General features: G+C 34.9%; 1 protein-coding gene across 1 annotated transcript in view; it reads right to left on the bottom strand.

Annotated features, from left to right (window-relative positions):
* PXDC1 (PX domain containing 1) overlaps positions 1–16,291 on the bottom strand; it is a 328,889-nt gene that overhangs the window by 66,847 nt on the left and 245,751 nt on the right. Inside the window, exon 4 of the mRNA XM_044081558.1 lies at positions 11,503–11,614. Within this exon, the coding sequence (XP_043937493.1) occupies positions 11,503–11,614 (112 nt within the window). The remainder of the gene's footprint in view (positions 1–11,502; positions 11,615–16,291) is intronic.

Below are 16,291 nucleotides of genomic sequence, written 5' to 3'. Positions count from 1 at the left end.
GCAGAATAACTTCAGTTAAAAATTCCTTCAACACTCAAATTAAATACTGTATTTTTTTTTAAAAAAAGAGCAGATAAAGGTACTTAAATTCTCTTATACGTCCAGTTGAATATAACCAAGTTCTTAGCTGGCCAAGCTGAAGTTTTAAAGCAGGAATTATTTCACATGCACCAGTTTAAATATGCAAGGACAGGAAATCAAAGAATGTGGCTACCCCACACCTGTAATTACTAGCAAATAACAAAATTCAGCCAACACTAGCTTCAGTTCAAGTTACTGAAGAGCAGAATAACTTCAGTTAAAAATTCCTTCAACACTCAAATTAAATACTGTATTTTTTAAAAAAAGAGCAGATAAAGGTACTTAAATTCTCTTATACGTCCAGTTGAATATAACCAAGTTCTTAGCTGGCCAAGCTGAAGTTTTAAAGCAGGAATTATTTCACATGCACCAGTTTAAATATGCAAGGACAGGAAATCAAAGAATGTGGCTACCCCACACCTGTAATTACTAGCAAATAACAAAATTCAGCCAACACTAGCTTCAGTTCAAGTTACTGAAGAGCAGAATAACTTCAGTTAAAAATTCCTTCAACACTCAAATTAAATACTGTATTTTTTTTTAAAAAAAGAGCAGATAAAGGTACTTAAATTCTCTTATACGTCCAGTTGAATATAACCAAGTTCTTAGCTGGCCAAGCTGAAGTTTTAAAGCAGGAATTATTTCACATGCACCAGTTTAAATATGCAAGGACAGGAAATCAAAGAATGTGGCTACCCCACACCTGTAATTACTAGCAAATAACAAAATTCAGCCAACACTAGCTTCAGTTCAAGTTACTGAAGAGCAGAATAACTTCAGTTAAAAATTCCTTCAACACTCAAATTAAATACTGTATTTTTTTTTAAAAAAAGAGCAGATAAAGGTACTTAAATTCTCTTATACGTCCAGTTGAATATAACCAAGTTCTTAGCTGGCCAAGCTGAAGTTTTAAAGCAGGAATTATTTCACATGCACCAGTTTAAATATGCAAGGACAGGAAATCAAAGAATGTGGCTACCCCACACCTGTAATTACTAGCAAATAACAAAATTCAGCCAACACTAGCTTCAGTTCAAGTTACTGAAGAGCAGAATAACTTCAGTTAAAAATTCCTTCAACACTCAAATTAAATACTGTATTTTTAAAAAAAAGAGCAGATAAAGGTACTTAAATTCTCTTATACGTCCAGTTGAATATAACCAAGTTCTTAGCTGGCCAAGCTGAAGTTTTAAAGCAGGAATTATTTCACATGCACCAGTTTAAATATGCAAGGACAGGAAATCAAAGAATGTGGCTACCCCCACACCTGTAATTACTAGCAAATAACAAAATTCAGCCAACACTAGCTTCAGTTCAAGTTACTGAAGAGCAGAATAACTTCAGTTAAAAATTCCTTCAACACTCAAATTAAATACTGTATTTTTTTTTAAAAAAAGAGCAGATAAAGGTACTTAAATTCTCTTATACGTCCAGTTGAATATAACCAAGTTCTTAGCTGGCCAAGCTGAAGTTTTAAAGCAGGAATTATTTCACATGCACCAGTTTAAATATGCAAGGACAGGAAATCAAAGAATGTGGCTACCCCCACACCTGTAATTACTAGCAAATAACAAAATTCAGCCAACACTAGCTTCAGTTCAAGTTACTGAAGAGCAGAATAACTTCAGTTAAAAATTCCTTCAACACTCAAATTAAATACTGTATTTTTTTTTAAAAAAAGAGCAGATAAAGGTACTTAAATTCTCTTATACGTCCAGTTGAATATAACCAAGTTCTTAGCTGGCCAAGCTGAAGTTTTAAAGCAGGAATTATTTCACATGCACCAGTTTAAATATGCAAGGACAGGAAATCAAAGAATGTGGCTACCCCACACCTGTAATTACTAGCAAATAACAAAATTCAGCCAACACTAGCTTCAGTTCAAGTTACTGAAGAGCAGAATAACTTCAGTTAAAAATTCCTTCAACACTCAAATTAAATACTGTATTTTTTTTTAAAAAAAGAGCAGATAAAGGTACTTAAATTCTCTTATACGTCCAGTTGAATATAACCAAGTTCTTAGCTGGCCAAGCTGAAGTTTTAAAGCAGGAATTATTTCACATGCACCAGTTTAAATATGCAAGGACAGGAAATCAAAGAATGTGGCTACCCCACACCTGTAATTACTAGCAAATAACAAAATTCAGCCAACACTAGCTTCAGTTCAAGTTACTGAAGAGCAGAATAACTTCAGTTAAAAATTCCTTCAACACTCAAATTAAATACTGTATTTTTAAAAAAAAAGAGCAGATAAAGGTACTTAAATTCTCTTATACGTCCAGTTGAATATAACCAAGTTCTTAGCTGGCCAAGCTGAAGTTTTAAAGCAGGAATTATTTCACATGCACCAGTTTAAATATGCAAGGACAGGAAATCAAAGAATGTGGCTACCCCCACACCTGTAATTACTAGCAAATAACAAAATTCAGCCAACACTAGCTTCAGTTCAAGTTACTGAAGAGCAGAATAACTTCAGTTAAAAATTCCTTCAACACTCAAATTAAATACTGTATTTTTTTTTAAAAAAAGAGCAGATAAAGGTACTTAAATTCTCTTATACGTCCAGTTGAATATAACCAAGTTCTTAGCTGGCCAAGCTGAAGTTTTAAAGCAGGAATTATTTCACATGCACCAGTTTAAATATGCAAGGACAGGAAATCAAAGAATGTGGCTACCCCCACACCTGTAATTACTAGCAAATAACAAAATTCAGCCAACACTAGCTTCAGTTCAAGTTACTGAAGAGCAGAATAACTTCAGTTAAAAATTCCTTCAACACTCAAATTAAATACTGTATTTTTAAAAAAAAAGAGCAGATAAAGGTACTTAAATTCTCTTATACGTCCAGTTGAATATAACCAAGTTCTTAGCTGGCCAAGCTGAAGTTTTAAAGCAGGAATTATTTCACATGCACCAGTTTAAATATGCAAGGACAGGAAATCAAAGAATGTGGCTACCCCACACCTGTAATTACTAGCAAATAACAAAATTCAGCCAACACTAGCTTCAGTTCAAGTTACTGAAGAGCAGAATAACTTCAGTTAAAAATTCCTTCAACACTCAAATTAAATACTGTATTTTTTAAAAAAAGAGCAGATAAAGGTACTTAAATTCTCTTATACGTCCAGTTGAATATAACCAAGTTCTTAGCTGGCCAAGCTGAAGTTTTAAAGCAGGAATTATTTCACATGCACCAGTTTAAATATGCAAGGACAGGAAATCAAAGAATGTGGCTACCCCACACCTGTAATTACTAGCAAATAACAAAATTCAGCCAACACTAGCTTCAGTTCAAGTTACTGAAGAGCAGAATAACTTCAGTTAAAAATTCCTTCAACACTCAAATTAAATACTGTATTTTTAAAAAAAAGAGCAGATAAAGGTACTTAAATTCTCTTATACGTCCAGTTGAATATAACCAAGTTCTTAGCTGGCCAAGCTGAAGTTTTAAAGCAGGAATTATTTCACATGCACCAGTTTAAATATGCAAGGACAGGAAATCAAAGAATGTGGCTACCCCCACACCTGTAATTACTAGCAAATAACAAAATTCAGCCAACACTAGCTTCAGTTCAAGTTACTGAAGAGCAGAATAACTTCAGTTAAAAATTCCTTCAACACTCAAATTAAATACTGTATTTTTTAAAAAAAAGAGCAGATAAAGGTACTTAAATTCTCTTATACGTCCAGTTGAATATAACCAAGTTCTTAGCTGGCCAAGCTGAAGTTTTAAAGCAGGAATTATTTCACATGCACCAGTTTAAATATGCAAGGACAGGAAATCAAAGAATGTGGCTACCCCCACACCTGTAATTACTAGCAAATAACAAAATTCAGCCAACACTAGCTTCAGTTCAAGTTACTGAAGAGCAGAATAACTTCAGTTAAAAATTCCTTCAACACTCAAATTAAATACTGTATTTTTTAAAAAAAAGAGCAGATAAAGGTACTTAAATTCTCTTATACGTCCAGTTGAATATAACCAAGTTCTTAGCTGGCCAAGCTGAAGTTTTAAAGCAGGAATTATTTCACATGCACCAGTTTAAATATGCAAGGACAGGAAATCAAAGAATGTGGCTACCCCCACACCTGTAATTACTAGCAAATAACAAAATTCAGCCAACACTAGCTTCAGTTCAAGTTACTGAAGAGCAGAATAACTTCAGTTAAAAATTCCTTCAACACTCAAATTAAATACTGTATTTTTTAAAAAAAGAGCAGATAAAGGTACTTAAATTCTCTTATACGTCCAGTTGAATATAACCAAGTTCTTAGCTGGCCAAGCTGAAGTTTTAAAGCAGGAATTATTTCACATGCACCAGTTTAAATATGCAAGGACAGGAAATCAAAGAATGTGGCTACCCCACACCTGTAATTACTAGCAAATAACAAAATTCAGCCAACACTAGCTTCAGTTCAAGTTACTGAAGAGCAGAATAACTTCAGTTAAAAATTCCTTCAACACTCAAATTAAATACTGTATTTTTTAAAAAAAGAGCAGATAAAGGTACTTAAATTCTCTTATACGTCCAGTTGAATATAACCAAGTTCTTAGCTGGCCAAGCTGAAGTTTTAAAGCAGGAATTATTTCACATGCACCAGTTTAAATATGCAAGGACAGGAAATCAAAGAATGTGGCTACCCCACACCTGTAATTACTAGCAAATAACAAAATTCAGCCAACACTAGCTTCAGTTCAAGTTACTGAAGAGCAGAATAACTTCAGTTAAAAATTCCTTCAACACTCAAATTAAATACTGTATTTTTAAAAAAAGAGCAGATAAAGGTACTTAAATTCTCTTATACGTCCAGTTGAATATAACCAAGTTCTTAGCTGGCCAAGCTGAAGTTTTAAAGCAGGAATTATTTCACATGCACCAGTTTAAATATGCAAGGACAGGAAATCAAAGAATGTGGCTACCCCACACCTGTAATTACTAGCAAATAACAAAATTCAGCCAACACTAGCTTCAGTTCAAGTTACTGAAGAGCAGAATAACTTCAGTTAAAAATTCCTTCAACACTCAAATTAAATACTGTATTTTTTTAAAAAAAGAGCAGATAAAGGTACTTAAATTCTCTTATACGTCCAGTTGAATATAACCAAGTTCTTAGCTGGCCAAGCTGAAGTTTTAAAGCAGGAATTATTTCACATGCACCAGTTTAAATATGCAAGGACAGGAAATCAAAGAATGTGGCTACCCCCACACCTGTAATTACTAGCAAATAACAAAATTCAGCCAACACTAGCTTCAGTTCAAGTTACTGAAGAGCAGAATAACTTCAGTTAAAAATTCCTTCAACACTCAAATTAAATACTGTATTTTTAAAAAAAAAGAGCAGATAAAGGTACTTAAATTCTCTTATACGTCCAGTTGAATATAACCAAGTTCTTAGCTGGCCAAGCTGAAGTTTTAAAGCAGGAATTATTTCACATGCACCAGTTTAAATATGCAAGGACAGGAAATCAAAGAATGTGGCTACCCCACACCTGTAATTACTAGCAAATAACAAAATTCAGCCAACACTAGCTTCAGTTCAAGTTACTGAAGAGCAGAATAACTTCAGTTAAAAATTCCTTCAACACTCAAATTAAATACTGTATTTTTTAAAAAAAAGAGCAGATAAAGGTACTTAAATTCTCTTATACGTCCAGTTGAATATAACCAAGTTCTTAGCTGGCCAAGCTGAAGTTTTAAAGCAGGAATTATTTCACATGCACCAGTTTAAATATGCAAGGACAGGAAATCAAAGAATGTGGCTACCCCCACACCTGTAATTACTAGCAAATAACAAAATTCAGCCAACACTAGCTTCAGTTCAAGTTACTGAAGAGCAGAATAACTTCAGTTAAAAATTCCTTCAACACTCAAATTAAATACTGTATTTTTTTAAAAAAGAGCAGATAAAGGTACTTAAATTCTCTTATACGTCCAGTTGAATATAACCAAGTTCTTAGCTGGCCAAGCTGAAGTTTTAAAGCAGGAATTATTTCACATGCACCAGTTTAAATATGCAAGGACAGGAAATCAAAGAATGTGGCTACCCCACACCTGTAATTACTAGCAAATAACAAAATTCAGCCAACACTAGCTTCAGTTCAAGTTACTGAAGAGCAGAATAACTTCAGTTAAAAATTCCTTCAACACTCAAATTAAATACTGTATTTTTTAAAAAAAAGAGCAGATAAAGGTACTTAAATTCTCTTATACGTCCAGTTGAATATAACCAAGTTCTTAGCTGGCCAAGCTGAAGTTTTAAAGCAGGAATTATTTCACATGCACCAGTTTAAATATGCAAGGACAGGAAATCAAAGAATGTGGCTACCCCACACCTGTAATTACTAGCAAATAACAAAATTCAGCCAACACTAGCTTCAGTTCAAGTTACTGAAGAGCAGAATAACTTCAGTTAAAAATTCCTTCAACACTCAAATTAAATACTGTATTTTTAAAAAAAGAGCAGATAAAGGTACTTAAATTCTCTTATACGTCCAGTTGAATATAACCAAGTTCTTAGCTGGCCAAGCTGAAGTTTTAAAGCAGGAATTATTTCACATGCACCAGTTTAAATATGCAAGGACAGGAAATCAAAGAATGTGGCTACCCCCACACCTGTAATTACTAGCAAATAACAAAATTCAGCCAACACTAGCTTCAGTTCAAGTTACTGAAGAGCAGAATAACTTCAGTTAAAAATTCCTTCAACACTCAAATTAAATACTGTATTTTTTTTTAAAAAAAGAGCAGATAAAGGTACTTAAATTCTCTTATACGTCCAGTTGAATATAACCAAGTTCTTAGCTGGCCAAGCTGAAGTTTTAAAGCAGGAATTATTTCACATGCACCAGTTTAAATATGCAAGGACAGGAAATCAAAGAATGTGGCTACCCCCACACCTGTAATTACTAGCAAATAACAAAATTCAGCCAACACTAGCTTCAGTTCAAGTTACTGAAGAGCAGAATAACTTCAGTTAAAAATTCCTTCAACACTCAAATTAAATACTGTATTTTTTTTTAAAAAAAGAGCAGATAAAGGTACTTAAATTCTCTTATACGTCCAGTTGAATATAACCAAGTTCTTAGCTGGCCAAGCTGAAGTTTTAAAGCAGGAATTATTTCACATGCACCAGTTTAAATATGCAAGGACAGGAAATCAAAGAATGTGGCTACCCCACACCTGTAATTACTAGCAAATAACAAAATTCAGCCAACACTAGCTTCAGTTCAAGTTACTGAAGAGCAGAATAACTTCAGTTAAAAATTCCTTCAACACTCAAATTAAATACTGTATTTTTTAAAAAAAAGAGCAGATAAAGGTACTTAAATTCTCTTATACGTCCAGTTGAATATAACCAAGTTCTTAGCTGGCCAAGCTGAAGTTTTAAAGCAGGAATTATTTCACATGCACCAGTTTAAATATGCAAGGACAGGAAATCAAAGAATGTGGCTACCCCACACCTGTAATTACTAGCAAATAACAAAATTCAGCCAACACTAGCTTCAGTTCAAGTTACTGAAGAGCAGAATAACTTCAGTTAAAAATTCCTTCAACACTCAAATTAAATACTGTATTTTTTAAAAAAAAGAGCAGATAAAGGTACTTAAATTCTCTTATACGTCCAGTTGAATATAACCAAGTTCTTAGCTGGCCAAGCTGAAGTTTTAAAGCAGGAATTATTTCACATGCACCAGTTTAAATATGCAAGGACAGGAAATCAAAGAATGTGGCTACCCCCACACCTGTAATTACTAGCAAATAACAAAATTCAGCCAACACTAGCTTCAGTTCAAGTTACTGAAGAGCAGAATAACTTCAGTTAAAAATTCCTTCAACACTCAAATTAAATACTGTATTTTTTAAAAAAAAGAGCAGATAAAGGTACTTAAATTCTCTTATACGTCCAGTTGAATATAACCAAGTTCTTAGCTGGCCAAGCTGAAGTTTTAAAGCAGGAATTATTTCACATGCACCAGTTTAAATATGCAAGGACAGGAAATCAAAGAATGTGGCTACCCCCACACCTGTAATTACTAGCAAATAACAAAATTCAGCCAACACTAGCTTCAGTTCAAGTTACTGAAGAGCAGAATAACTTCAGTTAAAAATTCCTTCAACACTCAAATTAAATACTGTATTTTTTTTTAAAAAAAGAGCAGATAAAGGTACTTAAATTCTCTTATACGTCCAGTTGAATATAACCAAGTTCTTAGCTGGCCAAGCTGAAGTTTTAAAGCAGGAATTATTTCACATGCACCAGTTTAAATATGCAAGGACAGGAAATCAAAGAATGTGGCTACCCCCACACCTGTAATTACTAGCAAATAACAAAATTCAGCCAACACTAGCTTCAGTTCAAGTTACTGAAGAGCAGAATAACTTCAGTTAAAAATTCCTTCAACACTCAAATTAAATACTGTATTTTTAAAAAAAAAGAGCAGATAAAGGTACTTAAATTCTCTTATACGTCCAGTTGAATATAACCAAGTTCTTAGCTGGCCAAGCTGAAGTTTTAAAGCAGGAATTATTTCACATGCACCAGTTTAAATATGCAAGGACAGGAAATCAAAGAATGTGGCTACCCCCACACCTGTAATTACTAGCAAATAACAAAATTCAGCCAACACTAGCTTCAGTTCAAGTTACTGAAGAGCAGAATAACTTCAGTTAAAAATTCCTTCAACACTCAAATTAAATACTGTATTTTTTAAAAAAAAGAGCAGATAAAGGTACTTAAATTCTCTTATACGTCCAGTTGAATATAACCAAGTTCTTAGCTGGCCAAGCTGAAGTTTTAAAGCAGGAATTATTTCACATGCACCAGTTTAAATATGCAAGGACAGGAAATCAAAGAATGTGGCTACCCCCACACCTGTAATTACTAGCAAATAACAAAATTCAGCCAACACTAGCTTCAGTTCAAGTTACTGAAGAGCAGAATAACTTCAGTTAAAAATTCCTTCAACACTCAAATTAAATACTGTATTTTTTTTTAAAAAAAGAGCAGATAAAGGTACTTAAATTCTCTTATACGTCCAGTTGAATATAACCAAGTTCTTAGCTGGCCAAGCTGAAGTTTTAAAGCAGGAATTATTTCACATGCACCAGTTTAAATATGCAAGGACAGGAAATCAAAGAATGTGGCTACCCCCACACCTGTAATTACTAGCAAATAACAAAATTCAGCCAACACTAGCTTCAGTTCAAGTTACTGAAGAGCAGAATAACTTCAGTTAAAAATTCCTTCAACACTCAAATTAAATACTGTATTTTTTAAAAAAAGAGCAGATAAAGGTACTTAAATTCTCTTATACGTCCAGTTGAATATAACCAAGTTCTTAGCTGGCCAAGCTGAAGTTTTAAAGCAGGAATTATTTCACATGCACCAGTTTAAATATGCAAGGACAGGAAATCAAAGAATGTGGCTACCCCACACCTGTAATTACTAGCAAATAACAAAATTCAGCCAACACTAGCTTCAGTTCAAGTTACTGAAGAGCAGAATAACTTCAGTTAAAAATTCCTTCAACACTCAAATTAAATACTGTATTTTTTAAAAAAAGAGCAGATAAAGGTACTTAAATTCTCTTATACGTCCAGTTGAATATAACCAAGTTCTTAGCTGGCCAAGCTGAAGTTTTAAAGCAGGAATTATTTCACATGCACCAGTTTAAATATGCAAGGACAGGAAATCAAAGAATGTGGCTACCCCACACCTGTAATTACTAGCAAATAACAAAATTCAGCCAACACTAGCTTCAGTTCAAGTTACTGAAGAGCAGAATAACTTCAGTTAAAAATTCCTTCAACACTCAAATTAAATACTGTATTTTTTAAAAAAAGAGCAGATAAAGGTACTTAAATTCTCTTATACGTCCAGTTGAATATAACCAAGTTCTTAGCTGGCCAAGCTGAAGTTTTAAAGCAGGAATTATTTCACATGCACCAGTTTAAATATGCAAGGACAGGAAATCAAAGAATGTGGCTACCCCCACACCTGTAATTACTAGCAAATAACAAAATTCAGCCAACACTAGCTTCAGTTCAAGTTACTGAAGAGCAGAATAACTTCAGTTAAAAATTCCTTCAACACTCAAATTAAATACTGTATTTTTTTTAAAAAAAAGAGCAGATAAAGGTACTTAAATTCTCTTATACGTCCAGTTGAATATAACCAAGTTCTTAGCTGGCCAAGCTGAAGTTTTAAAGCAGGAATTATTTCACATGCACCAGTTTAAATATGCAAGGACAGGAAATCAAAGAATGTGGCTACCCCCACACCTGTAATTACTAGCAAATAACAAAATTCAGCCAACACTAGCTTCAGTTCAAGTTACTGAAGAGCAGAATAACTTCAGTTAAAAATTCCTTCAACACTCAAATTAAATACTGTATTTTTTTAAAAAAAAAGAGCAGATAAAGGTACTTAAATTCTCTTATACGTCCAGTTGAATATAACCAAGTTCTTAGCTGGCCAAGCTGAAGTTTTAAAGCAGGAATTATTTCACATGCACCAGTTTAAATATGCAAGGACAGGAAATCAAAGAATGTGGCTACCCCCACACCTGTAATTACTAGCAAATAACAAAATTCAGCCAACACTAGCTTCAGTTCAAGTTACTGAAGAGCAGAATAACTTCAGTTAAAAATTCCTTCAACACTCAAATTAAATACTGTATTTTTAAAAAAAAAAGAGCAGATAAAGGTACTTAAATTCTCTTATACGTCCAGTTGAATATAACCAAGTTCTTAGCTGGCCAAGCTGAAGTTTTAAAGCAGGAATTATTTCACATGCACCAGTTTAAATATGCAAGGACAGGAAATCAAAGAATGTGGCTACCCCCACACCTGTAATTACTAGCAAATAACAAAATTCAGCCAACACTAGCTTCAGTTCAAGTTACTGAAGAGCAGAATAACTTCAGTTAAAAATTCCTTCAACACTCAAATTAAATACTGTATTTTTAAAAAAAAAAGAGCAGATAAAGGTACTTAAATTCTCTTATACGTCCAGTTGAATATAACCAAGTTCTTAGCTGGCCAAGCTGAAGTTTTAAAGCAGGAATTATTTCACATGCACCAGTTTAAATATGCAAGGACAGGAAATCAAAGAATGTGGCTACCCCCACACCTGTAATTACTAGCAAATAACAAAATTCACTCAATGAATTAATAAGAGCAGTTACTAAAAAGATAAATAAAACTGAATACCACAATAACAATAATGAATATTCCCTGCACAACTTTGAAGGGAATCTTAACAGAACCGAATGCAGTAATAATTACAAGCTATACTTCCTGTTTGTTTGGGAAATAATTATAAATTACACTTCCTGTTTGTTTGGGGAGAAGGCTTGCCCTCACAGCCGGTACATTTGGCACATCACTGTAGTTCTGAGAACACTGAATAGATACTCACAGGTGCTCTGGCAATTCTGGTTCAAGGTGTTCTTCCTTGCCATTAGGAATGCTGTGGTCATATACGATGGTCTCTGTATTAGCTAAACAAAAACCATTTGAGCGCATGATTTCTGCCAAAAGAAAAAAATGGAAAATGTCAGTTGCTGAGGTCCAAACTGCAGATGAAAACTGTTCTTTGTGCATCCCCACTGGACAAATCCTAACGCAGTATGAGCTGTCAAAGAAATACGAGCAATAGTAGATAATTAAAAAAAAAAAAAACACAAAAGCAATAAACTTCTACATCTGAGGCAGATCAACAATAATATCAACTCTGGCTTTCTGAAATTAGTTGACGTAGCTTGTTGTAATGGAAGACATTTTTCCTTTAGTACTTTTGTCATGATGCCGTTGATAAATATTTGCATATGTAAGGTTGTATGTATGATAAGCCAGTGTTAACCTCCACACGTCATCATCAACAAAAGTAACACTTATATTATAGTCATTTAAGACTTAAAAAAATGCCATATCACTTGCTGAGAGCCTGATAAATACAATGTATTATATTTAATATACTACAATGTCCCAGACTATCAGTAGCAGATTATTTGCATTGAATATGGACTTTCTGCTCTAAGACTAATGCTGTTTTCTAAACAGATTTTACTGACCACAGACAAAAGTCATGTGCATAGCTTGACTACAGTATCAGGTTTCCATTATTCATCTATTGCTGTCTTAGATTCTACTACTACTGTTATAGGACTGTGCTGAAAGGAGTACTAGTGTGCCTAGTCAATACGGATCCTCACCGACATTCTATTTGGGAGACAGTTCTCTAACCAAGGGTGAACCTAAGATCCTCAGTGACTAATTGCTTTATTTATTTATTTATTTGGTTACATGAACTACAACTTTTATTACATTGAAGTGAGGTGTCATAACATCAACACAAGCATATTTTTGTCATATCAGGCAAATGAATCCAGCCGACTACCTCCTCTGAAATCAGATGTTGTAGCATCCTACAACAGTGGGGTGCTTGGCATGCTCTAGTGCAAAAGTCTCTGATCATGCTCATTATATGTCATAAAATACTACTAGACATTTTATAAATGTATAAACGTATAAAAATACAAACTATTCTTAGCAAGCAGAATTAAAAATCTTCTTTACGTGTGAGGGTGTTTTGTGCTCCTGTCTGGTGCACAGAACCATCCTTCTTCAGCAGCAAGACAAACGCATGATGCCTACACTGAATCCGTTCAATAACATGTACATTACAGACACTAAGCCTTTCAATGCAATAACATAACGGGTCTCTGTACAACCAGGTAGCACATGTGTAGCTACTCAAAAAAAACACAGACCGGGATATAATTGCATTGGTTAATATGATGGTCTGAAGAGGGTCTATATTATATCATCAAACGCTTAGAAAAGCGAATGCTGATTGATCGACCTAATTTAAGCGAAAGCTTACAATCTCGAACTGTCAGATAAGCGATTTTTTTCCCAGGGAAAAAATTGCTGATCCAAAACACATGCACACAACACAAGCACACCAAACAAACTGAAATCCACACACATACACCTAAAATCTGATACCTAACCCTACACTAAACTATGCACACACCACTAACTACCCACTTACCTTAACCCAAACCCTAACCCTAAGGTTCGTCACTATCGCACACTCACCTCACCCGCTCCCTAACCCTAACTCACTTAAATCTGCCCTAACCCTCATGTCCACTCAATCGCACACACACCTAACCCAAGCCCTAACCCTAACTCACCTAAATCACCCTAACACTCACATCCACACAATCACACACTTACCTGAATCCGACCGGTAACTTTGAGTTTTTGCTGCTTCGATATTTTACAGTTTCGCGAAAATAAGTTTGATCAATCAGCGTTCGCTTTTTTAAGCATTCTAGGATATAATATAGACCCTTTGAAGAGACATGAGAAATATGATTGACTAATGCTGCAATTTTGGAAGATGAACTGAACGATGATTCATTGTGTGCATCAGTGCTGGAGTAAAAGCCAATGTATACCCAAGAACCTAGACTATCAGGTTAGATGAGTATTGCATGGCCAGCCATGTACACTCATTTTTTTTACCTGGATAAACTGCACCATCTCCATAACGACCAGCTTATCTTTTTTTATTTATGTCCAGGAGCTATAAACAGTACATCTCTTTTATTCATGTTCCATGCATTCATGAATTTTATTATTAGTTTTGAAGTTGCTTCTATGTCATAGCAAACAGGGTTTTACAAGATTTGGTGAGGTACTACAGGCACAAAATGCTTACGTTCACAAGTGGATGGATTAAAACAGCTTGTTAACTATTGTTGGATGTTGGTCATACTTCTAAGGAATTTATTATTTTTTAATACAGTTATGCAGTTTCTGCCTGTTAACTGGGACTGACAGCTGCTCCATGAATGAGAAACGGTAATATAGCTCAGAGTCATATTAGAGACACTTTGAGAATAGCCACATTTTATTCATGCAGACTATGCATGATATCTTCCTGATAGGTCAGAAACAGGGTTGCTGTGGAGTTACTTCTGCTGAGGGAGTAAAGTTTTTACTGTGGTATCCTGTCAATGTAACCCTTGGCTCTGTATTACTTTTAATATGACTATATTCCAAGATTCAGTCACTGTACAGGAAATAATTAGAAAGGCCTGAATCCTCACTTTAATGAAAGTTTAACATTTGATTTTAGGTAAGTAGTGTGTTTGTAAGGCAGTGTATGGTTTTATTACAGATGTGTTGAGCTTGAGTTGTTCTACCACCTCTGAGAGTATTTCCTCTTCTCCAAGGTACAGTGACTTTAAAATCAATACATTTAGTAACTGGGGGGGGGGGTACAAAGGGGATTAAGTCTCTCTAAAAAATATTTGTTCCTTTGAAGGACTTTAGGTTTCTATGTGTTAAGTGTATTGTATATGTTTCTTTTTTGTTATGTGTGGACCATTATTAATAGAATCCACAGTTATGTGAACACAGAGTTATGAATCTACATTAATATTACTCAGGGGTACAATCATACATGTTGTGATAGAGATCTTAAAGCCTTGCTGTTTTGTGTCAGTCACTGATAGGCCAATCCATCCCAAACAATGCCACTGAGTCCACCTACCAAGTAATCATCTCTCTCTCTCTCTCTCTCTCGCTGTCTGAAGGCATTGGTCATTTGCATACTTCCTGGATAAACAGCATGAAGGAATACAGCTTGCATGCAAAATGACTGTCTAACATATACATCTCCCGTTTGTATTTGGACTAAGCAAATGTTATTCCATTTACTGCATTCAGATGGGTGCTAGCTGGAATAAGGAAATGCATACTGCCAATGAAACTGACTCCAAATCCAGGAGATGAAAATGCTTCCGAAAGAAAGGTATCATCTTGTGAGTTCCCAAACTATAATCTGAAGCTGTTAGTTAATAATAACTTTTTGCCTAGAGCTGAAAATGCAGGCAGTCGTCTGGGAATAATGATAATAAAGTTAATTATAATAAATAATAGTTAAGCTCTAACCCACATTAAATCTCAGCAGTAGGCACACTTTGCTGCAACATTAGTGACCACCTACCAGCCTTTATACTACACAAAACCAAACAAATAATAAAAACAAATTAGAAATCGCAGCAATTTTAACCCTGCAACTTTTTAACAAAACCCTGAGACAAATCTATTGCAATATACTAAAGGTCCTGCCTCTAGATGAGGCTGTTGACTTATTTAACTCCACATTCTTGAACATTTTAAACAAGCTAGACCCAGTAAGACAAAAATTAGTTAAAACCAATCACGCCATATGGCTCTCTAGAGCTACCAAGCAAATTACGACTGCCAGGGACAAAATATGGAAAAAATATCAAATGATAAGAATCCCACTGATCTCCTACAATACAGAGAGCTCCATAATCCAGCCAAGCACTTAATCATTAATGATAGAAAACAATATTATTTAAACCTCCAAAAGAATCACAAACACAAGCCAAAGAAAATCCGGAAATGCATCTCATCTTTACTTAACTCTGGTACCAATAACAGTCCTTGTCCATTCCCAGAGAAAACTGCCAGTGAAACAGACATGCTCTTAACTCACATTTCATGGACATAACAGCTAAACTTACCATTACTTTTCCCCAATCTACATCTATACTAACCCTCCCCCATCACCACCCCCCACAACATACCACAACCCCCTCCCTACCCACTGTTTCATTCTCCCCCATATCCATCTGTAGTATAACTAAACGTCTTCTATAACTCAAACTGGGCTCCAGTGCCCCTGACAATTTACCCCCGGAATACCTGCAAATGACAGCTAGATCCATTGCCTATCCCATAAGCATACTTCTCAATAGATCCCTACAAGAGTCTTACATTCTTGCTATCTGGAAAAACCCATATACTCATCTCACCACAAAGGGGGCAACAATAAAGGTCTCTCTAACTTTTGACCCATTGCTATTCTCCCCCCCTCTCCAAAATCCTAGAAAAATGCATCCATTATCAGCTATTAGACTGCCTACTACTAAACCAGCTCCTCTCCCCAACTTAACATGGATTTAGGCCAGGTCACAGTACTACCACCACTTTTATTTCTTTCATGGACACATTCAGTCAAGCTAGAAATGCTGGTAAATTTGTTTCCTCACTCTTTAATGACCTCTCAAAAGCCTTTGACACAATCTCCCACCCACTACTCCTCAGCAAACTCTGCAAACTAGGTATCTCCCCCCAGTTGCAAACTGGTTCGACAATTA

The sequence above is a fragment of the Protopterus annectens genome, chromosome 1.part1, assembly GCF_019279795.1.
Source record: "Protopterus annectens isolate FY-2018-M chromosome 1.part1, PAN1.0, whole genome shotgun sequence".
NCBI lineage: Eukaryota > Metazoa > Chordata > Ceratodontiformes > Protopteridae > Protopterus > Protopterus annectens.
This window is presented reverse-complemented; position numbering and strand designations above follow the sequence as displayed.